Source organism: Miscanthus floridulus, chromosome 5 (assembly GCF_019320115.1).
Source record: "Miscanthus floridulus cultivar M001 chromosome 5, ASM1932011v1, whole genome shotgun sequence".
NCBI lineage: Eukaryota > Viridiplantae > Streptophyta > Magnoliopsida > Poales > Poaceae > Miscanthus > Miscanthus floridulus.
The window spans coordinates 125,116,909-125,142,148 of record NC_089584.1 but is presented as its reverse complement, the minus strand read 5'-3'; the positions used below and the strand labels follow the sequence as shown (position 1 = coordinate 125,142,148).

The window sequence follows — 25,240 nt, the reverse complement described above, 5'->3', positions numbered from 1 at the left end:
CAGAGTGTCAGTTCCGATTAGGGCTTGGACACGTACTTGGTTCAGGCTGACTCGTCTCCTATTCTGGATCAGATCACCCGAGTTAGGCCAAGAAGAAGCCCTGCTATATAGCGCTGTGTAAAGGCTGTACAACTGCTTGGCGTCGGAGCTTGGCAACTCCTGGTTCCGGTGCAGGACGCCTATACATCGGCACACAAGACACAATGCAGGACGCAGAGCTTGCGCCTCTCTGGAGCGGCGAAGTGTTTGATTTCGTTGCAGTTTCTAATGACCGGCAGATCTCAATTACGTCCACGGCTATGCCAATGTCAAGCCAATAACTGTGCTTGCGATCTGAATCCGTCGTGGCTGCAGCGTAACCGTAACCGGACTGAGCGTTCCAGGCCAGGAAATAGATACAGGAAAACGGATGGAGATGCAGTGCAGCAAGCAAGCGTCAACAGATGTCACGCGACGACAGTGCCGAAACCGAAAGGCTCCCGAGCAACCAACAGTCTGAACTCTGAACCGAGGCTGCACCTCGTTCTGCTCACACCGGCCGAAAGTTACGTCTCGGTGTGGATCGGCTGGCCCCGGCCTTGCATTGCACCGTTGGCCGCCTTGCTCTGTTGGGCTAGCTGCTCATAGCATAGCACTTAGGCTGCTCTGCTCGCCTACTCGGCTAATAGCAAACCGCATATCTGGCTTGCGGCCACCGGTTTGGCTTAATTAACCGCCGGAGCTGCATAAATACCTGGCACGCACAGCTCTCTAAGTGGCAGCTGCAAGCACCACCGGACGGAGAGGGACACGAGTACACGACTCCTCCCTCGTCTCTCACCATGCCTTCCCCTTCCTCGGCTCACTGGCTGAGCCTCGTCGGGAGCATCTGGCTGCAGACCATCAACGGGCCCAACGCGGACTTCCCCGTCTACTCGTCGCAGCTCAAGGACCTGAAGCACATCACGCAGGTGCAGCTCAACTTCCTGGCCTTCGCGTCGGACGCGGGCAAGCTCTTCGGCTGGTTCTCCGGGGTGGCGGCGCTGTACCTGCCGCTGTGGCTGGTGGCCTTCGTCGGCGCCGCGTTCGGCCTCGTCGGCTACGGGGTCCAGTACCTGTTCCTCGACAGCGCGGGCCTCCGGTACTGGCACCTGTTCCTGCTCACCTCCCTGGCCGGGAACGGCATCTGCTGGATCAACACCGTCTGCTACCTCCTCTGCATCCGGAACTTCGGCTCCAGCAGCCGCGTCGCGGTGAGCCTCGCCACCAGCTACCTCGGCCTCAGCGCCAAGGTCTACACCAGCCTGGCGGATTCGGCACTACCCGGGCTGGCCGCCAGCTCCAAGGCCAAGACCTACCTCCTCCTCAATGCCGTCGTGCCGATGCTCGTCACCGTCGTGGTGGCGCCGTCGCTCAGGGTGGTGGACCTCACGAGCGAGGCGAGCACGGACGCGGCATTCCTAGTAATGTTCGCCATCACGATCGCCACGGGGGCCTGGGCCGTGGTCTGGAGCATCGGCTCCACGTCCGGCAAGGGGCTGTCGTCGAGGGAGCACGTGATCATCCTCGGCGTGCTGCTGGCCACCCCCGTGCTCATCCCGCTGGCGCTCAGGGTCCGGGAGAGCCTCCACAAGATAAGGGAAACCAAGCGGGAGAACAGGATCCACGACCTCGGCACCGACGACGCCGACGACGAGGGCGCTGTCGTCGTCATCGACGTGGCCGCCGCCGACGCCGAGAGTAATAAGGAGGGAGACGACGTGACGGCGGAGAAACCGCAGGAGGAGATCGGCGGCCTACGGCTGCTGAGGAAGCTGGACTTCTGGCTCTACTTCTTCAGCTACATGTTCAGTGGCACCCTGGGCCTGGTGTTCTTGAACAACCTGGGACAAATAGCGGAGTCGCGACGGCTCGGGCAGACTTCCACGCTCGTCTCGCTGTCGTCTTCGTTTGGATTCTTTGGCCGCCTGCTCCCGTCCTTCTTGGACTACTACTCCGCGAAGTAAGCAACAAGCTTCAAGCTAGCATTCTGTTCACACCACTTCCTATCTATCCTAGTATAGTTAATTTGATTGGTATATGTCTATCCTGAGATCTTGGAGTCAATCAGTCAGTCTATGTACGAAGACTCGGTAGTAGCTTCAGTTTCAACTTTCTAGTAGATCGATCCATGCGCGCGGTCTTTTTTAATTGACGTGCTATTGTTGCTACAGACAAAAGTGTTTCCTTCTTAATTTGTCGTGCTAACGAACTGATGTATTTGCATCCATGTGCAGGAGTGGCTACTCCATCTCACGGACGGGATCCATGGCGTCACTGATGGCGCCCATGTCCGGCGCCTTCTTCCTTCTCCTCAACTCGAGCGACCTGTTCCTGTACCTGAGCACGGCCGTGATCGGGACGTGCACGGGCGCCATCACGTCGGTGGCCGTGTCGGCGACGAGCGAGCTGTTCGGGACGGAGAACTTCGGCGTGAACCACAACGTGGTGGTGAGCAACATCCCCGTCGGCTCCCTCTGCTTCGGCTACTTCGCGGCCTACCTCTACCAGCGCGGGGCGCGGGGCAGCACGCACCAGTGCATCGGCGCCGCCTGCTACCGGGAGACGTTCGTGGTGTGGGGCGCCACCTGCGCCGTCGGCACGCTGCTCTGCGCCGTCCTCTACGCCCGGTCGCGCAGCTTCGCGGGGAAACTAGCAGTCAGGACACCATCATGCCTCGCCCGCTTAGCTAATTGCCTCGTCGTGTCGTCATAGGTGGTAGCAGGCAGGCTCCAGAAGTTTCTTTCTGATCTGAGGGCCTGATTAATCATACACCCATTGATCGATCAAGCATCTGCCTGCAGGCGATGTAACTATTGATCCATCCTTTTTTTCTTCTTCGAGTTTTTTTTTTATCTTGACTGATCCCGATGGAAGGGGCCGGGTACAGAAAAAAGCCTTGGGGGAGGCTGATCATGAGCAGATATTGTTGTGCAGCAGGTTGGCCACCTTTTTTTTCACTTGTTATTAGTGCATATAGCATAGGTACACTTAAAAACTTGAAAGGAATTCAGGTTTAGCTCCGTGCTGGTTGGTATTATTTCGATCGCATTTGTGGATCTCTTTCTCTTCGGAGGAGGTTAGATGGACCACTTAGTACTACTGCACTTCTCCTTGCTAGCGCCGTGCCGCTGAGAGTGAGAGGTTGATGTATCGCACGCGGAACCGGAATACGAGTAGCAACAGTATTTTTATTTTAGACAGGTACAGTAGTTTATAGCAAATTTATATAGATTCTGAAATTTACTATACGTGTAGAAGTAAAAAGTTTTCAGTCGCCTTGAAAGAAAGAAAGATAGATAGATAGATAGATCTGTGGTAGGAGAATACGAGTACTGAATTACTGATTGTATGCGGTTTGTGTCCTATTCGCTTGGCTTATAAGTCGTACTTTTTCAGTAAACGAATATTATTTTTCTCTCACAACAAATCAATCAATCATACTTTCGGTCATTGTTTATCAGCCTAGCAAACAGCGCATTGGTTGTTATACGCGTGTCCTGCAGAGAGTCCAGACCTAACTATGAGTCCGTACACGAGGTGAAGTCAAGGCCGATGTTTTGTACCGGTAACTGTCCGTCAACTTCGTACTGCAGAAAGGCGCTGAGGAGTCGCCATTCCTCAGAGCGGCGCCGAAGAAATCCCCGTGTAGAGATAAATCTTTGGTTGTGCCGTGTAGCCATCTCCATATTCCGTAGGCGTGCGGTTGTCTCGTCCTTGTACTACTCTCGTTCGTTTGGCCCCTGACCCTGGTGGAATCATTTCAAACCACCTGTGACCTGCCTGCTAAGCTAGCTCTCTTAAGAATTGCGCAGCCATGCTTTAGCATGTGAAAATATATACCACTGGACAGGGGACGATGAAAGTCTCTCGTGACCACGACCGACCAGGGAGGGTAGCTCATTTACCTGGAGCGGGAGCGCTCACAGCCACAGTGACCCATGTCTCATGCACCATCACTCCTTCCGACACCAACAGGGGATACATACAGTAGCTCCGAAATATACAAGGCCATACTCCTATTAGCAGAAAAGCACGAACTGAGAAATTCCTATTTTTGCGGACGGTGCAGGGGATCTGAAAGCCGCATGTGATGGATGGATGTAGCCATGAAGGATCGATGGGTAGTAGTAGGTCCATCCATCCATCCACCCACCCACCCATCAATCCGTAGGGGGAGGATGACATAAAAAAAAAAGAGATCACAATGGCCTGTGTGGCTCTGAAAAAAATATCGTAATGTCCTGGTGTCTCTGAAAAGATTCAGCGGTCTTCAGCTCCACTGCTTCAACTTTTTTTGTGCCCTCCGTGCCACTGTCGTCAGTTTGGGCTCTAACGCCGTCAAATTGCAGAGGTGAAAAGTCAAAAATACCATTATGACTAAATATGTCATTAATTTTTTTAAGCATCTTAACAACTTCAAATGAAAAAACTCAAACCTAGAAAGTTGTATATCTCGTCGAGATCTATAATTTTCATATAAAAATTATCTTCATTTAATTCCGTAAAAAATATAATTTGATATGATTAATATATCTTAGAAAAATCATATTTTTTTATAAGTCATGGCTTATCAGCCAACGAACTGTATTTTTCTCTCACACCAAACCAGCCAACGGTACTTTCAGTCATGGCTTATAAGACAAACCAGCCAAAACGAAAAGGCCGTAGTCGATGGATCTGAGCTGAGGTACACCCGTACGGGCCTGATTCTTCCTATGCCCTCCAATCCCAATCGCGTCGCGCCCTTGGCTGTGCTCCACTGCCACAGTATATAACACGGTTGCCTGCAGACGGGAGCAGGGGAGTTAGTGTGGTAGATGGGGGTGCCGGTGTTGGTGGAGGCTGTAACGGTGGCGTTGGTTGTTGAGAACTTGAGAGGGCAAATGCGCGCGCCAAAGCCACTGCCACTGACGTGTGCGACGGTGATCAGCGGACAACCGGGGAGCCTGGAGGAGGAGCACGGGCCGCAGGGCGCGCGGACAAAAGTGGGACTGGCTGGGGGAACGAAGTGAAAGTGTGCGCCCTTCCCTGTCCATTTGTGTAAACGCAGATTTGCCACCGAGATCGCGTGTGGTTGGTTGGTTGGACACTATCGTCCGTATGTGTTGTGGACGCAATGATTACTTGTTGCTCGCTGATGGCCGGAGTAGATTCGTTCGGCAATGCTGGCTGCTCTGCAGCTGGAAGCAAAAATATGTCTTGACGTATTTGCATGCGTATATCGGTGTGCATGTGGCATTTGGGTGACACGTCCGATCGTCCATCGGTCCGATGAGGATGTAACGCAACGAAGAGGACCATGCGTGTTCGCGAACATCGCGATCCACATTCAGCGTCGTCGAATCATGTCATGTGAGAGGGACGGTCATCCGCCGTCCAGTCCAATTATCAAACACGAGCATTTGAGCACAGTGCTTTACAGCATAACTCTTTTCATTTATTCAAAACTGTTTAATGGACGGTTCATCCACCTCCTTGATAGTTGCGATGTTTTTTAAACCGTTGTATACAGACGTTGATGCTCCCATGCATGTTATTTATAATAGATGTGTACACATGCCCATCCTATCAGTATCAATATGAAATGGGCAGAAGTTACTCGCATACTATTGAATCGCCCCTCAAATTTACAATTAACGATAAACTACGCCTATAAATGTTTCTAATACCAACATTAATGTACAAAAAGTAGATCAAAGTAAATGTACATGCCACCATGGAGACCAAGAATAAATGTGTGCATGAGTGATAAATACATATTTCTATAGTTTAGTGATCATGATTTTCCCCTTAAAGAATCGAATTGCCAGTGATATTGGAAATTTATTTTGAATATATTCACAATTCATGATATATTTATTCGTCTACAACTAGATATGGATAATATATAATCAAGTAAAATAGATAGATTAATGCATAAAAATAAAAAGATAAATAAAAAAGGAGAAAGATGGACGCACCGTGTAACAGAAAAGATGCAGTCTCGGATGGCTCGACACCGTGTAACAGAATGCAATGAGCAACGTGTACTGGAGAGTCTCTCGCCCGGTCGGATCGTTCGCTCTATCGGAAATCAGTGAACGACCGCGGTAATGGATTCGGGGGCACAAAAGCGGCGAGGGGGCTGAAAAGGGGCGGCGGCGGCTTCGGACTAGTGCTTCTTTTGCTTCTAACTAAAAAACTGCGGCATCCCTAATCAGTATCCACTTCAATCATCGCATTCGGAATACAAGGGACAGATTGGGGTGTTTGGATTCACACCTAAACTTTAGTTGATGTCCCATCGAATGTTTGGACACATACATAGAATATGAAATATAGACTAATTACAAAACTAAATACACAGATGGACTGTTTTGCGAGACGAATTTTTTAAGCCTAATTAGTTCATGATTTGATAATATAGTGCTATAATAAACATTAGTGACCGGATCCGCATCTCGTTCTATAATTTATTTTTTTATTAGTATTCAAAGACACCTCTCAACTAAACTTTAGTGACCGGATCCGCATCAAATGCGTCGACACGAAATCACCTTTGCTGTGTCAATTATCGCTGCCTCAGAAGCGACATATCTGACCTTATTACCTCAGCATTCCCCCCTGAACGAGAAGGGCATGTTGGTCTCTTCCGGAGCCTGACACGATCACATCGGCTGACGTAAAAATCTCATCTTCACCCGAGGCGCCATCGATCACTTTCGCCCCCTCAAATCTCTCAGCTGGATAAAATCCTAGACGTCACTTGGAGAAATTCGATTCTGTTTTGTCTACCAGCGACGTCATCTGAACAAAGAACGGTTTGATATGGCTACTTTTCTGCATATAGCAGCAGCTCCGGCTATGGCTCGGCTCGCCCGGTCGTGACAGGAAACAGAACCCAAAAATGTACTCGGTATTAGGGACTCGGGGATTGTTTGGTTTGCGTCCTCCCAAACAGGCTTCCGCGTGAAGTATCTCATTAGCATGACCACGGCGCCCACATGCGTGCATGCTGTTAGCTAAGCGACCAATACGTACCCATGCATGGTCAGCGTTTCAGGTGAACCAACACAAGGCTTTAGCTTCTCTCTTGAAATCGATATGATCCATATATATATCCAACTAGGCATGGCTGTGCAATGTGTCGACACAAACCGTCCAGTTGCATGCCCCACGTTGTGAGGAGCAGCGCATGGCATGGCGCATGGGCAAGGGTGTCTGAGAGAAACCTGTGCATGGGCAGGTGATGGCCTGACGGGGAGGGCGCGCGCCAGGCGCGAGCGGCAAACGCGCCGCGTCGGCTGGGGATCGGCACGCCGCGGTGTCTGCAGCTCTGCGTCTGCATCTGCATCTGCATCGCCGCCCGCCCGCACCGCACATGAATGTGCACTTCATTGTTAAGCTTAAGCATGATCTTAATAAGCATCAGCATGTTAAACTTCTTGTGAGTAATTACAAAAATTATGTGTTATGTTCTGAAACTGATGGCTGGTGCCACGTACACGAGGAGGCGGATGACCGGCGGTCCGGCACTGCCGACCGCGACCGGGGCCGTGGCCCCGTCGCCCCGGCGGTGAAAACCACGTCTGGACGACGACGCGGGCGGGGCCCGGCGGACGACGATATGACGCAGGTCGTGACGACCGATGACCACTGCTCCAATCCTCCCCCGTGCTCGTCCAGTAACCGCGGAGCTACAGATACACGGCTCCTGAGTGCTCGTTGGATCATATCGGTCGCATCGCGTGCGGCTGCCGCCGGCCGTCCGGCCGCGGCCGAGGAAAAATCCAAAGCCCGGGGGCACGCGGCGTCGCCCGCCCGTCGTACGATGGATGACGGCGCGGCGCGGCGCGACGCGGCACGGACAGGTTGGTTGGTTCATGGCGATCAAGGAAGATTTTGCAGTTACGTACGTCCTGGCACGCTTCGCTGAGCCGCTTTTTATTAGCTTTATTTAGTGGAGGACGATGAGTGAACGCCACAACCTTTCATACTAGTACCGATCGGATCGTTCAACTGAGCGTGCAGCAGCCCGTGGTGACCATCGGTTTGTCTCTTTGCATCCCCGCTCCTTTTAAACCGCACGCACGAATGTACATAGCCGCGAATCCTAGCCTAGGCTTTTACCGTAGAACATGTCTATTATGTATGTAAAGCGAGGAACAGGCGAGGTTGTATGGAGGGGACGGAGCCGACGCTGCGTGCGCTTTATGTTACCGGACGGTGAAGAGTCCGGGCACGGCAGGCCAGAAAAAAACGAGCCGGCAAAACTAGGAGAAGTCGTGCTTGTCCGGTAACGTCGGTTTAGTGGTGGTGGAATCCATCCGTTCATGGAAATGCCGGGGCCCTTTTTCCGATCGCGTGCGTGCGGGGCGGCGCGTGAGGAAAAGGATCGTGTCGTGCATGAGTACAAGCAAAGGAAAGGTGGTCTGAACTCGGTTCACTACATGGGGCCGTGTAAAGCGAAAAGGAAAGGAAAGGAAAGGCGCGCAGGAGCAAGCGGAGATTAGCGCGACTGCGAGAGGGCTAGAGCGGCGCACGCACTCACCCGGCCCGCGCGAAAGGAAAGCAACTGCCGCTGCGTGAGGGCACACCGCCGCCCGGCCGGCTCGACACGGGCAGAGCGATCAGATGGAGTCGGCTTTGCGCGCCGACCCGGCCGTCCGGCAGCCCTTGCTCGTCCGAGAGGGCAGGGCTTTCTGCCCGTGGCGTCCATGGCAAAGCGCTGCCCCGGTGGAGGCGGTGCCGTACGTCGCGGCTGGCGTGGTGGGTCACGGTCGGCGCACCACCGCCACAGGAGTGGGACGACCCGTACGTATGTGATCTAAACAATCGAGCGTGCGCCGGCTACGGCTTTGGGTGGGAAGACATGGTTTCGTTCGTACGGGGCGCGCCATTCACGGCGGGTGGGTTGGTGACCCTGGTGCGGTTCGTTTGGGAGACCGAACGGTGGTTACGTTGCTCTGGTCTGTCGCCAGAGACATGAGCCGAGCGAGAGAAACAAAAGCCAGGTGAGCTGGCTCTTTTTTTTCTTGCCCCATGTCAATCGTGGACTCTGCTACCAAAATCGATGAAAATGCATGGGTACGTTGGAGGCCGTGGCGGCCGCGGGTGATGATTCCAGTTCGCGGATGCGGCGGGGCCGGCCGGTCACGCCGGGCCATCCCACAGTGCGTGCGTGTCATAAACGCTCGTACTCTCTCTCTCTCCCCCCTGCTGGCACCGGGTCAAGGCCGGTGGGATAGCTGAGGCGGAAGCGGAGGAACAATGAATGAATTCGAACGAGGCGATGCCGACGTGCCCCGACAGCGGTCGTGGGTGGGGGCGCGCCGCGCCGCGCCCCGCCAGGTGACGCCACCGTGACGCCTTGGCGACGTCAGAGGCCACCACCATGTGTGCGCGACAGGAGGGAAAAAAAATGGCACTCCTGCTATAGTGCTATACTATACGAACCGAGAAGAGAAACAGGAGCCATAGGACGAAGTGGGGGTTAGTAGTGCTCGGCATCCACGACCCAGAAGGATCAAGGGCACAGCACAACGCGCGGCTGTGTTCACGTGTGCGTGTCGCGGCCATCCGCCTGGCATATGGCAGCTAGCTACCCTACACAGCGGTTGGCCCCGTTCTGAGCACAATCGATCGACGGACGACGTACCGAGGCATCTAACAAACAGGTCGATGGGATCACCTCAAACACGGCCTTGATTCCCACAATTCTGGAGCTACACCTACACGCGCATTCTTCGCTTAGCTTGTTGCAGCCGTGAACATGCAACACAGATGATCTTTGGACCCCCACAACATGCAAACCGATCGACAGTACTGCATACACCAACTGCTGCTGATGAGTAGTGACTATATAACGGGACATGTCCTGCTTGGTGATGGTCTGTCGATATGTGTGAATCACGCTGATGCAGGTGTGATGCGTGCTGTCTGTGCTGGTACATCTATCCGTGCGCCCATTGTGTTACCCAGCTGGGGTGGGACTTGGGAGAGAAGCTACTATACAAAAGGCACCTTAGATCGTCAGAGAGGGGCCTTTTTGGCGGATGCGACTCTGCAAGTGCAAGCGCAGTGCTGCCTCCACAAAGATTTTCGGTATATCGGCAGGGATCGAAGGTGCCTTTTGACCGTCTCTTTCTTGCGCCCTGGCTAGACAGTAACCAGGTGTCTCTGGCTTATAAACCGACCGATGATATTTTGTTGTGGGAGAAAAACACTGTACCATGACTGATAAGCATGGCTGATACGATCATGCGAACAGGGGTAGGCCTCCGCGCGTTGCTAGCTGCACGGTTGAACTGCGCCTTTGCAAGACAGCAAGAGGGAGGACCAGTGGGCCCGCCACCATCTCGGGTATTAGTAGGAGAGAGCTAAGTGGACGATGCAAAAGAGCTGATGATGCCTTCTAGAAGACGCAAATGCATACCGGGTCTTTATTCCATGTTCTTTTCAGTACTACTACTACTAGTAGTAATATGTATACAAAAGTATTATTGCGTAGACAGCCTACGTCATCAAGTCGTCCACATCCGTAGAACTATACAGCACTCCTGTGTCTGTGCGAGAGAGACACCGCTTGTAACGCATGCAGATCGTCAGCGCCAGCACCGCTGATCTTGAGCTTTCGTTAGTTTGTGCCAATGTACGCGACTTCAGGGATCAGGATAGCTAGCTGCTAGGGGTTCATTCAATCCAGCCGCAGCCGAATTGCACCTGTATACGGCCAATGCGGTGGCTAGCAAGCACAACGATCTTCAGCCTGTTCGTCTAGTGGCTCAGAGCAGAGCTTTGCACTGCTCCTCTACTTTCTGAAAAGTTCGTCTAGTTCCCAATAACATCAGTTACACTTACACCGTGTAGTTATGGCATGATTCGTAGGACGATGTGACACAAGATTTTTTTCCCCCTTCCTTTCCGTCTAACAAAATGGCTACCCCTGAATCGGACCAGCTTCGTCCGATTGTGTGAAGTGTGAGAGAATTGATGCAGCGCGCATCCGGCAAACACATTCTTCGTCCTTTTTTTTTTTTTTTTTGAGATTAAACACATTCGGCCTATAATCCTTCTTCGGGCTGGAGAAGGCCCAATAATACCTGTAGGGTGAAAGAGAGCCCATCGGCACGATATGCACCTTTCCCTCAAGCAAAGCATTTTACTCTTTTTTTTTCTTTTTTTGCCAGTCTTCCATGGGAACCAAAGGGTAACATGTAGGCCATGTTGGCTTGTCTTATAATTCGTATTTTCAGCTTGTTTTTTTTAGCCAGAATAGTATTTTCTCTCACAACAAATCAGCCGGAACAGTGTTTCGGCTTGTTTTTTCAGCGAAGAGAACGGGGCCGTAATGAATATACTAAAGTGGTGATTTGAATCTTTTGGTGAGTCTATATACCTAATAATAAAGAGACAAAATTTCTACCGTATATTTTTTTCTGCCTCTTCCATCCATATATTCCTTTTTCGGTCTATGTTCAATCCATATTCCAGTCCACGTTCAATCCGTATTCCAGTACGCTTCCCAATTTCTGCCGTACTCTTTTTTTTTTTGCCTGTCCCTTCCGTTTTTCTTTCTGAGTCCATGTTCAACCCACGTTTCAGTTCACATCCCGTCCCTATCCCGTCTGTGTTTTTCTCAGCACATCCGAGTCCCAACGACAAAAACACCCAATAAGCTTAGTCTCGTGACAGTGTCAGTTCACGGTTACAACAAAAGGAGATCAGGAGTGGGAAAGCAAATAGATAGAAATACTGGGTTCTATATGTAAAGATGCCAGAGAGAAAGGAAATGTGGGAGAGCCTTAATGGTTTTTGAAATAGAATGGGGTTTCTGATGCAAAATATCTAGATCCGAGTGAGCCTCTCCCGGTGGGCTTCTTTTTTAACCTGGGCTGAATTCTTGCAGTTGGGCCGGCTTCGTTGTGGGCTGGACCAAGCCCATGCAAGCATTTTTCTTTTCTTTTTCTATAAAAACAAAGATTTTGCAAAATTCACCAAAAATCATAGAAAAATCAGAAAAATGACAAACCGATTTTTTTAGCTTCACAAAATGTGATCTATCCATATACGTTATGAATCTTGTTAGGTTGTGCTTTTTCTATAGGTGTGTTCAATCATCATTGCATATGTTGCATGCATATAGGTTCGGCGATGACCGAGAACGTGCCACCTATGTTTGTTTGCGCATTAGGGTTTGAGGAGAAAGATTTACACCATCGGATCTGACGTAGTTTTGATTAGAAACAAACTTATTTTTATTAAAATATGGATTAGTTAATGGTACAACTAATTATTTCGTGAACCGGAATCTTGGGTCGATTATTGTCTAATGAAACGTAAACAAATGTATTTATGTAATTCTTGACGAGGGTTGCCGTGTAAAAAATTAAGAGAGTGTCGATGTTTCACCACCGATAGCCTGCCACGGGGGTACCCGGGGCAGTTTGTTCGGGCTTCAGCGTATGCAGAACTCGACGGTAAACGCAAGAGACAATCGATTTATCCTGGTTCGGACCCTCGACCGTGATCGAGTAATAGTCCTACGTCTAGTCGGCGTTAGTCTTTGCGTTGGATTGATTGTAAAGTGTTGTGTTGTCTTAGTCTAGGAACTCCGCCCTCCTTTATATAGTCAGGAGACCAGAGTCCTAGTCGGTTTACAATGTAGAGTCCTAGTAGGATTACAGGGTAGTATTACTACTAGGATTACATGGGAGAAATCCTAATCAAACTAGATCTCCTCTCTTCCTTGCGGTGTATCCCGTGGGTCCCGCATCGACAGAGAGGTCTCCCATCATAATCATTGACGGACAGACCAATCCTTTACACACCGACAAAAAAGTTAAGGAGGTTGATATGATGTGTCAAAAAAGCTACAAAGGTCGATATTGAGTCATAGAAACACATGGGTATTATGAAAAATTAAAGTTATGAATTATGACATATTTATATCTAAATAATTATGCACTTTGCAATGGAAGGAAAAATATATCAAGGCGTATTTTAATTCAGTATAGGTTTAATAGCACATTGTTATTTATTGTCAGCACTAACTTATGTTATGGATGTCACGATCATCACAAATAAATTATAAAAACTTAAAACATAAGTAGATATCTACCATTTATATTATCATTTTGCATGAATGTTTAATAGTTTTTTCTCCCGTCCCAATGGCCATGGGCCTTGACATGGCTGAGTTGGACGTTGTTGAGACGTAGTCTCCGGCATCCCATGTTTCTACCATCGCACAACTGTTTCTTTATGTCGTCTTTACCCACATGCTTCGTCTGGAACGTGCGCGGACTAAACGGTCGCGCACGCCGCAATGTCGTGAGGGAATTCTTGGTCCAGGAAAGGGCCACCCTCGTCTATATCCAGGAGACGAAGATCTCCGTCATGTGTAACTGCTGTCATGTGTAACTGCGATCAAGGAATTGAGACGATGGAACACATCTTGCTGGGCTGTTGCTTCAGCCGAGAAGTTTGGGATCATTGGCTTAGGAGGCTTCATCTTCAGGAAGTTATTGTCGTACAGGGGGAGCCGGTTATGCAGTGGTGGCTGCGTTGTAGAAAACTGGTCCCTAAGGCCGCTCGCCGTGGTTTCGACTCCCTCTTCTTTCTCATCGGATGGTTGATTTGGAAGGAGAGAAACGCGAGGACTTTCGGCAGGGATACTATATCGCCGGCAGGACTGCAGGTGGTCATTCAGGAGGAGATACACGCCTGGTGCTTGGCTGGCTACAAGCACCTAAGGACCCTGATGGCGGCGACTTGATCCCAGAGTAGCTCTTCTTTGTCGTAAAATTCATGATTGTGTAATCACACTCGCGTGTTCTGCTTTGCTTGTGTAACTTCTGGCTTCGGTAACCTTGGATTACCGTGGCCATAAGGATTGTAACAAAAACTCATTTCTGCTTAATGAAAAACGTGCTTCGGCACGATCGCTAAAAAAAAAAAAGTGGCAACATGCCAAACAGTTGCCGGCACCGAGGTCCCGTGGAGCTGCCACCACCATGTGTGGCATCTCAAGATTCGTGAAGTCGGCGCCTCCGATCCATGGTCAATGAAACCGCTAGATAATCTCCGGCAGAAACGATTTAACAAATCGGCCAGTTCAAATCGATCCGCACTGTACTTATTCAGTCCTGTTTGGCTGTTTGGCTGTTTGCCAGGAACTCAACGTGCAAGCCATGGCCTGCTCCGACAGATCCTACGTCCTTGCTTGGTTGTCCATCCCGGCGATCGAGGGAGAATCGTCAGCCTGCTCGCTTGCTCGTAAACGATCGTAAATTTCGAGCTGAGAATAGTGTTTTTCTCTTACACCAAACTAACCAGTAATAAATAATCCACGATACGATACGGCCTCCCGAACAGGCTGCGTATCCATGGCTGCTCGCCCGCTCTGAGCACCAGTGACACTGTACGAGTGTGCATCTTCTTCCGTGCTGGGTTTCGAGGCTAGTGAAGAACTGAAGACTTGCACTACTATAGAATACAGAATGGACTTATTGTCCTGGGCGGTAACGGCCTTTAGTCCCGGTTACCGCGTCGGGACAACGATCCCGAGACTAAAGGTGAAACCTTCAGTTCCGGATCATCAAGCCGGGACTAAAGAGGGACCTTTAGTCCCGATTGGTATTACCAACCGGGACTAAAGATCCTCCAGCCGAGCAAACATGGCCGCACCCTTTAGTCCCGGTTGGTAACCCCAACCAAAACTAAAGATTCCTTTTCTTTTTCTTTTTTTTGTTTAATTTGTTTTCAGTTCAGTTACACATATTTGTTTAATATATAATATGTTTTTATGTACGTATTCTACGCTGCTAATATAAATACACGCACGCATATAATTACATCTAATTCTCATCTCGAGCATTATTATATTTGAATAAAATATAAAACTATATATATTATAGATATATATGTATATATACAACACTTTCATAATCTTGTTCTCAAAAATAACGATATCAATAAACATTTAATTTACATCATTAGTTTCTTAGATTAAAGTAGAACTCGCCGTTGGGATTTAGCACTTTTTCTAGAAGATATCCTGCTATTGACTCTTGAACTGCTGTCAGATGATCTTTTTGCATGACCCTTCGTTTCAACCATTCAGTCTTGTATTTGAAATAAAAGGAAAAGTATTAATATATATATATATATATATATTCATTTAAAAATAAATAAAAAATTGATATATACGTACTCTGATGACATCTTCAGGAGTTCTTCTTATGTATGCAGTGATAAATTCACAAACGTAGTATTCACACAAATTATTACCTGATTCCTGTCACAAATACCACTGTACGAGAAGAAGATTATTCTCATCATCTCACACGTAAATTGAAGTACGATATAGTAATTAAACACGTGGGGAAGTATATATAGTACTACTTACTAGTATTTCAACTACATTAAGTGGTGCCTTGTAATCCTTACGGTGTTGCCGAATAAATTCTTTCCAAACCCTATGCGACCAATAATGTACGATCGTTAATAAATTATGGCAAAGTCTATTCAATAATAGTTGTGCGCGAGAGATCGAAATTATCCCTGGATAATGTCTATCATATCTTGGTATTGTGCTCGCTCTTTTCTCAATGAGTCCAAGATTACTAACTGACTTGAGTTTAACCCAATGACAATGAATATCCAGTGAAACCTGCATTGGTTTATACATACACGTACATGCATATAAGTTGTATTGATATTACATAAAATGTGTAGACTACATTATTATTAACACTTACTCAAAGTTGTACGGGAAAAATATTGTTGTCTTATCGTGCTGCTTCACGAAGAACTTCATGATATTCGTCTGTGCTTCAGATACCCAGTGGTCCTTGACAATAATATTAGTTTTGAATACGATATAAGGATCAATAAAGCCAACACTGGTGTCTTGTATTCTTTGGAGCTCTGACATCTGGAATCTGTATATAAATATAAGTTACATGTGAGGATAATTATATACACGTACGCATGGAAGTAAGTTTATTAAATTCCAATGTTGTACCCAGTTTTTTTTGCCCCTCTTCGACCGTCGGGTATTGCAACTTCCTATGATCCTCAAGCATGCGCTCGAACTTAACTTTCTCTTTTTTACTTTTACATTCTTGTTGTGCATCACGAATGGCATCGCCAAGAGCATCACCAAGATCATCTTCTACCGCTATCTCTTCTTCATCTCTCCCTATTATAGTATCATCAAAGGCAGCATATTGAGCAATAATGTCATCAATGTCTAAATCTTCTCCTTCACCTTCTTTCATCATGACCCCGCTTTCTCTATGCTTAGTCCAACATATATAGTTTGACATTAAACCTAACTTAAGCAAATGTGAATGAAGACTCATTGAGCTTGAATATTTCTTTAAATTCTTACATATGGCACATGAACAGCACATGAAACCATCCCGCTTATTTACCTCGGCCACACCTAAGAAATAGTGCACGCCCTCAATAAAGTCTTAGGAGCGGCGATCGGCATTATATATCCAATAGTGTGACATAATCTGCATTACACGACAAATTATGAAAACCTTGAACATAATTAAGTATTTTATTACATAACATAGATGACACACATGGTTGATTAATTAACTAAGCCTGGCTACTACGTAAGCAATTCCAACTATCACTAACCAAACTAAAACTACAATGCACTTCAGTAACATAATTATTTCGTGATCATACGCAACTAAGACAGACAAATTATTCTTCTGTTGAATATCAATAAGTTTCTCCTACTGGCTTATTGCCTTATCATCAGCAGCCGCTACCTCAAGCGCACCCAAATTCTGCACGTATGTAGCATAATCTTCCTCCCAGTACCAACCATCGCATCCATTGCCCTCCCACTGAAATTAAAGCCAAAAATATTTAGTCAAAAATATTCAAGAAAAGCAGATCAATTAGCCATAATTATAAAATACGTAAGAAACTCACATCGCGATCCGGGCACTTGTAGGAAACACGACCTTTGTTGGGTTCCTGTCTCTTGACTCAGTACTCCATCATAATCTTCTGCTTATACTTGCCGCAGATAATGAGAGGGAGTTCTAGCCTCAGTCGTTTCGCAACCGAACGAGAGGTCGAGGATCCGGTACCAGTTGTCATCTATTTTCTATACTTATTTTTGCAAACTAGTATAAATTTCATATTTTCTAAAATGATATATTTAAATAAAACTAGTACGGATTTCACATGTTTCAATAAATAACCATCCGTACTAGTTGACCTTGCTTACGTGATCATCTCGGCCAGCATTTCTCCACCGGACGACACCGTACTTGGCCAAGGAAGAGCTTTGATTCTACGAGAAAGGGAACACGGTCTTCCACGACCATTGCCGCTCTCCCTTGTAGAATCAAAGTTCCTCCTTGACGTCCGTTACCGCTCGGCAGAGAACATGTTGGCCGAGCTGAACACGGTCCGCAAGTTCAACTAGTACGGATTTTCTATAATTTTCTAACTATTTACTAAGTTTTTCATTTCATGACAAATTTAATTCTAAAAAATAAAAGATATGATTTCTAAGTAGTTCATTTTATGGAAAAAATAATTCTAAGTGACCTGCTCGATATCGGCGAGCTCGCGGACGTTTAGGTTGCCGAGGATAGTAACATTTGTAGATGACATTTGTAGGTCTGAAGTTATGAAATATCCATCAAATTATAGCTCAAAAACATGTTTCAATAAATAACCATCCGTACTAGTTGACCTTGCTTACGTGATCATCTCGGCGAGCATTTCTCCATCGGATGGCACCGTACTTGGCCAAGGAAGAGCTCCGATTCTACGAGAAAGGGAACACAGTCTTCCACGACCGTTGCCGCTCTCCCTCGTAGAATCAAAGCTCCTCCTTGACGTCCGTTACCGCTCGGCAGAGAACATGCTCGCCGACCTGAACACGGTCTGCAAGTTCAACTAGTACGGATTTTCTACAATTTTCTAACTATTTTCTAAGTTTTTTATTTTATGGAAAATTTAATTCTAAAAAATAAAAGGCATGATTTCTAAGTGACCTGCTCGATATCGGCGAGCTCGCGGGCGTTTAGGTTGCCGAGGATAGTAACATTTGTAGATGACATTTGTAGGTCTGAAGTTATTAAATATCCATCAAATTATAGCTCAAAAACATGTTTCAATAAATAACCATCCGTACTAGTTGACCTTGCTTACGTGATCATCTCGGCGAGTATTTTTCCACCGGACGGCACCGTACTTGGCTAAGGAAGAGCTCCGATTCTACGAGAAAGGGAACACGGTCTTCCACGACCGTTGCCGCTCTCCCTCGTAGAATCAAAGCTCCTCCTTGACGTCCGTTACCGCTCGGCAGAGAACATGCTTGCCGAGCTGAACATGGTCCGCAAGTTCAACTAGTACGGATTTTCTACAATTTTCTAAAAATTTTCTAAGTTTTTCATTTCATGGAAAAATTAATTCTAAGATCACGTAAGCCACCGGGGACGAGGATGACGCGTGCTCCAGCGAGGACGAGCAAGGCGTGATTTTGATGAACTAATTTAACTTTTGTTTATCCAAACATATATGCAAATCATCATGTGATTTTGAGTTAAAAATGACATATAAAATCATAATAAAGTCCAACATATAAAGTTACACATGCATCTACATCGCAAAATGAGATAAGCTACTGATAAAACATATGATGATTAAGTTTGTTACCTCCAAAATCGAAGAGCAACACCAATGGAGGGGGAGAGAGCAAGAACAACAGCAAGCGGAAGAACAGAGACAGTGAGTTTGAATGGAATGGCTCGGGCTCGGGGAGGAAGAAATGAGCTAAATTATAGACCGGGATAATTAGTCCCGGTTAGGGGGCCAAACCGGGACTAAAGATTAATCTTTATTTCTGGGACATCACTCAAACCGAGACTAAAGGTAAACTTTTAGTCCCGGTTGGTAATACCAGCCGGGACTAAAGATCCCTGCCCCGTAGACGATCATTGGGCATTATCAACCGAGACTAAAGGGTCCTTTAGTCCCGGAGGCAAAAAAAAAAAAAAAAAATCAAAACTAATATTAAATTGGAACATCGTTCTAAAGTCTGTTCTCTAGTAGCGTTCAAGCATCGGCATTGGGGTTGAGCGCAGACAAACGTGGATCGATCGTTAGATGCCCGCCGTCTGAAGCAACAAGCAACGGTGGACCAGATCCCGCTGCATATACATCCCAGCTCACCCCACCCCACCCAGCCACCCCACCCCCGTCTAGTAGAATAGACAAACGAGAGAGCAAGGCGGTCCTGGGCTGAAGCTTCTCTCCTGTCTCGGAAACAGCGAAGTCTCTCGAGTACACATGGACGGGTCCTGGAGCCATGTGCTACAAGCCCGTGTGCTGGTGATGCTGCATTTTTCAATTCAAGGTGGAGTGTCTGTACCTGACTTTACCAACTTCGAACTCAACTAGCACGAGCTAGCTCTCGGCAATCGAACTCTGCACGCAAAGGAAAGGCTCCTCGATCGTCCTATACAACCTTTAGGAATGCAATTAGCTAGCATATATAGCTGTCATGCCCTAGTCATTGACATCTGACGTCCAATCCATGCATGAAAGAGCCACCTCACAGCTCAGTAGAAATGCAGACATATGTATGCAGGTACCCAAAACTGCTACTACTCTAGTGGCCAATGACAATGAGCATTCTTTCTAATGGTATACAAGATCACATGAACAGTACTAGGTAAAGGATTTCATATTTTCGTTGCCTGAAAACAATGATATATACTGCCCTGCCCTCCAATAAAATAACCTATTTTGAGGTGTGCACACATCAAAGTATACATTTAGACTTTTGTCTGACGCTTTATGATAATTTAGACCAACCATGTGAAAATCAGAGCAGCATATTATAACCTTAAAGAAAACGTTAGTTGTGATTATATTGACAAGCAAGTGTACATATTATCTTGTGATTGCTTTTCACTGTTGTCAGGAACTAGTATCAAAATAAATATTTTAAAACCGTAACTCATTGAAGAAAGTAATGGTGTATGTCACTACGTACAAAGCTATAAATATAATGTAAAAGCAAAGCTTAATTAAGAAATAAAAATGGTACGCCTACTCTGTTGTGGGGGTAATAATATGGCATACATAACTAGCACGATCGAGTATGTAGAAAGAAAACCACGTGATCCTACATATATGAATCTGATACTTTTTTCTGCCCCTCTTATGATTACATCAGAACAGGCTATGTCGTTATAGAAAACCATACAAAGAATAGGCTCGTCAAACATAAAAGATAGAATATGTGTCGGCCAATAATGATCTACAAATGAAAGATTATGACACAAATCATGGCAGAATCGAAGTGTACAAAAGGTGACAAATATCAAAGCTACTAGGTAAGCTTATTAATATATAGATAAAGAAAATGATCAGCATATCAGACAAAAACATAGATGGGAAATTCATTGACCAATTTAGCGATGCAGGATAACAAACTTTTCATGGTCAAAATGCTCATACAGAAATTTAAATTAAATGTGTCAACCACATAGTATTTATATCACCCCTACTGAAAATGTAGCAATGCCGAACTATAGCATATGGATGGCATTTTGGCAAGTGTGCTATAGATGGCCACCATTATTATAAATTTTGATGTGGAATGAAAACAAATACTGTGCTATATAATAGTATAATAGCTTCGGTGTTTTGCTTCAATCATAAGTTCTGTAGACTCTGATCCGCATACAGTTCTAGATTTCTAGTTGAGAAAAAACTGAAAAATTAACTCACTTAAATGCCAAAAACAGAAAGCTGGACAATGACATCGTTAATCATTCAACAGATAGATACGCATCAGTTGTTAAAAAACTAATGCCTGAAATAAAGGGCCCATATGGAAGAACAGTCCTTATAGATAGTACCAGAAAACTAAGTGCTGAAAGGATCCATTTATCATATACTTCTGTCCCAAAAAGAATAGAAATCCTATTTCCCAATGAGTTAAAAAATATCAAATTAAATTTCACTAGATTTATACAAGATAATATCAACATTTGTATCTTCAAATAAATTTACTATAAAAATAGATTTTCTAATTAATCTAGTGATATATTATTACACATAAAAATATTAGTATAGTTTTTGTATATGGTTGGTCAAATTTGAAATTGTTTAACTCCTTGGAAGCAAGATTTTTATTCTTTTTAGAACAGAGGGAATATCAACCTCGATATAGAAATTCATTCGGGCAACTACAAATAAATTCATAAAAATCTATTGTTCAGTTCAAGCAAATTAAGGAATATCATCTGCCTATGCGTGAACTAATCCACTGAAACAGCGTGTTTGAGCTACACAAGTTTGGTGTTAGCTGCTATGAGATTTGCATAAAACTTTGAGTGCCAAACCCATACTGATGGTTGTACTATTTATATATCTAGGATCATGACGCGCTTACTTCGTCGAGCTAATTTAATCAACCAACAATATCGCAATGGACAATTACAAGAAAATAAATGGTACATACATTCCATAATATTGGATTGGATGAACTTTTTAGTCACCCAATATATATATCCACATCTATAAACCTATTTCTAGAAAACTTGTATATATAATTAAACTTGCACACGGTTTATTCACCCAAACTTTCTACTAGTTGTGATCCCACCAAAATGTTAAATAAATCCATGCATGTCAACCAAAGTATGCAGGATGCTCACTTGGGTTAAGGGAGCTATAGTGATTAGTACTTGCCGGCTGCTCGGCCTCCGCAACGTACACCGCGGACGACGTCGACATCCCCGACGCGCCGCCGGTGGCTGCGACCTCTTGGCCTGCCTCCACCATCGCTACCGCGTCATTAACGTGCACCGGAGCCGACGCAGGAGCCACGAAGCTGGCCGTGGCATGCGTGCCGTCGTCAATGAGACGGTTGCCGGCGGCCTGCCGGTACCTGTGCTTGAGGATCTCGGCCCTCACCGCCTCCAGCTCGGCCTCCAGCGCGTTCACCTGTTGCTGCAGCATGGAGATGGCGCCCATGCAGCCGTACACCGGATCCCGCAGCCGGAGGTTCGCCTCGTACACCAGGCTGCTCGCTGCGTCCGCCCGCTCCCCCTCCGCCACCTCCTGCGACAATCGACGCGTTTACAAGCAATCCATCTACGGTGAAATCTTTTTAACTATAGACTAGAAAAGAATGATTTTTTTTAACTAGACTAGAAAAGGATGATGGATTTTTCTTCATGTTGAAGCTTTACCAAGAGCATCTTGGAGACGTTGCTGGCGCCGAAGACCATGTGGACGGCGGCGAACTTGTGGGGTTCGTGCGGCGAGAAGTAGGGGGCGAAGGGGCACTCCTGCGCGCAGCGGCGGCGGAGGAGCTTGCACGCGGCGCACGGTGTCAAGGTGTTGAGGGCACCGCCGAGGCCGAGGCGGCGTGGGATGAGGTTGTCCGCCGGCACGGTGGAGGCGGAGGCAGAGGCGGCAGCGATGGCGAGGGCGGCGGCTGTATCCGGCTCTCGCTTGATCTTCTTCCCGATCTCACCGAGTCTCTCCCTGCAGGCGGCAGTCCAACAGGCAGAGCTGTCACTTAGGGTTTGTTGCATGTGGGATCAAAGACGGGGAATAATCTTGAGAATTTTGATGGTACAAGCGCAATGGAACGAGGTTAAAACAGTATGTGGTAAAAGGAAACGAACAATGAACAGCGATTAGATTCCTTCTCGAAGAAAGTTTTGTTGTTGAACTGTGACAGAATTCAAGGAAGACACATGGAGACAAATGAGGAAGAAATCTTACCTCTCCGTGGACATCCAGGCATGCTCTCCTCTCCTTTGCTTGGGAGAGGCAGAGGAGACGGAGAAGACAGGGGAGAGGGATCGTTAGCCGATGGACACACAGAGAGATATGAGGCATATAGAAGTAGAAGTGTATAAAGTTTGGAAGGAAAGAGTGCTTAAAAGGCAAGGCATTAATGAGGGGGATGGGCCTGAAGACCGACAAATTGGTAGTAGTAAGCAAATATGTATGGCGACGGGGCAAAAGATTTGTTGTTTTTATTAGTTGGCCTGGCACCCTCCATCTCCTACCTTTGATCTCTCCTGCTGTTTCTGACCATGTCATGGAGATTGTTCCTTAAGAAAATCCATTAGCAGCGGAACCAGAGCTGGTAGAACCCTGTGGTGCAGTCCCTTGACTCTCTTGACTTCGTCTAAGTGCCTGTTTAGTTGCACTTCATTTTGCAAAATTTTTCAAGATTTCCCGTCACATCGAATCTTTGGACGCATGCATGAAGCATTAAATATAAATAAAACTAATTACACAGTTTAGACGAAATTCACGAGACGAATCTTTTAAGCCTAATTAGACTATGATTGGACACTAATTGCCAAATAACAACGAAAATGCTATAGTGCCATTTCGTCAAAAAGTTTGCAAACTAAACGAGGCCTAAATTTCGTTGAATCTGAACTGGTATCCATTATGACGTTTTGGAAGAAAAGAAAAACATGCGGTGTCAATCTTCGTCGCGTCCTATATATACACGTGTGACAAGTATATTTTTTAGGCCGCGTTGAGTTTCAAATCCAAATTCTCAAAAAATGCTATAGTAGTCGTCACATCGAATCTTGCGATACGTGCATAGAGTATTAATATAGACGAAAAAAAACTAATTGCACAGTTTGGTTGGAAATCGTGAGACGAACGTTTTGAGCCTAATTGGTGCATGATTGAACACTAATTGCCAAATAAAAACGAAAGTGCTACAGTAGCCCAAATTCCAAAATTCGGCCAACTAAACACGGGCTTAGTCAAGTACCGGGGGTGAGAGACCCCATCTAAGGCCTTGTTTAGATTGAGGTTAGGAATCAGTATTTGGTACTGTAGCACTTTCGTTTGTATTTGACAATTATTGTCCTATCATGGCCTAACTAGGTTCAAAAGATTCGTCTCGTAATTTACAATCAAACTGTGTAATTAATTATTTTTTTATCTAAATTTAATACTCCATACATGTATCTAAAGATTTAATGTGATAGAGAGAGAGTGAAAAAACTTGCAATCTAAACGAGGCCTAAATGATTTTCCATTGATTCCATCAAGCCGGTGATGGACGGTGTCAAACACTGAAGGTTTAACAATACAAGGACATTGCCCATTGGCCTGAATATCAAAGTTATTACAGATAGGGAGCGGGCTAATTCATTGTGAAAAGAGAGCACTAACTTTAGTAACATGTATCCGACGACGGGGGAAACAGTGGCTCCACGGACGACGACAGTCTTCTTTGCAGGAGCTCAGGACTTGGCTCACGTCTGGTTGCTTATTGCGAAAAACAACACCATGACGGTGTTTCCACAGATGGCAGCATCACATGAGAATGAAGGTAGGGAAGAGCTGCCGAGGAAGGTTCTCTGGTCTACCGATCGCCCAGAGTTGCACTGTGTCCGGGATGGAGTCGATCCCCAGTTTTGCCCAAAAAGCTACAGCAAACGGGCAGTCTCTGAATAGATGATCTTCAGTCTCCAGACTCCCATGGAAGACAACACATGTGTCATCTTCAAGGATGCCTTTCCTGTAGATGTTTACACGGTATTGGAGCCGATTTTGAAGTAACTTCACTTTCGATGGGGCGTGGCTTTGCCAGACAAACTTGAAGCCCGGCGTGGGAACACTTGCGGAGCCAAGGCCCGGCCACCCTGGGCCGGTGCCCGGGCTCACAATCGCCATCACACACACCCATGCATCATGCAGATGTCACTATAGCAGGGTAGCATGAAGGCCTGCCTGGGAGCCTGGGAAGGGGTTGCAGGGAGGAAGGGCCGAAGGGGCAATTGAAAAATGCAGCTGCAATTGCATTGCATACACTGCCTTCAAAAGTGGATCCCTCCCCTACATCTCTACCTAGTACCTACAGCTTGCATCGCACCCCTGTGGACTCTGGATAGATGGTCATTTTTTTGTACGTAATCTGGATAGATGGTCATAACTCTCCTCATTTACTACTACAAGTCTCCACTACGTACTATTGCTCGGAGGAGTTGAAGCTATTTTTTCTATAGAAGAGCCGGAGCTGCAGAAATATATGTCCATGCTCGCTTGGCTGTGAAGTCATAACTGAAAGTACTGTTCACTGATTTATTATGAGAGAAAAATACTATTCGTTGGCTAAAAAAATACGGCTTATAAGACAAGCGAACAGAGCGATAGCTTCTTCTTCCTCTTCACAAATTTAATATAAATT

General features: G+C 46.4%; 2 protein-coding genes across 2 annotated transcripts; one reads left to right on the top strand and one right to left on the bottom strand.

Moving 5' to 3' along the window:
- Nucleotides 1–743: 743 nt before the first annotated feature.
- Nucleotides 744–3,041, top strand: LOC136453445 (protein NUCLEAR FUSION DEFECTIVE 4-like). Its single transcript, XM_066454016.1, has 2 exons — nucleotides 744–1,981; nucleotides 2,256–3,041. The coding sequence occupies exons 1-2, from the start codon at nucleotides 822–824 to the stop codon at nucleotides 2,731–2,733; spliced, it is 1,638 nt and encodes a 545-aa protein (XP_066310113.1). The 5' UTR covers nucleotides 744–821; the 3' UTR covers nucleotides 2,734–3,041.
- Nucleotides 3,042–21,574: 18,533 nt separating this feature from the next.
- On the bottom strand, nucleotides 21,575–22,887 carry LOC136453444 (LOB domain-containing protein 15-like). The gene is made up of 3 exons (XM_066454015.1): nucleotides 22,795–22,887; nucleotides 22,254–22,551; nucleotides 21,575–22,122 (listed from the first exon to the last, which is right to left on the bottom strand). The coding sequence occupies exons 1-3, from the start codon at nucleotides 22,806–22,808 to the stop codon at nucleotides 21,691–21,693; spliced, it is 744 nt and encodes a 247-aa protein (XP_066310112.1). The 5' UTR covers nucleotides 22,809–22,887; the 3' UTR covers nucleotides 21,575–21,690.
- Between the last annotated feature and the right edge of the window lie 2,353 nt (nucleotides 22,888–25,240).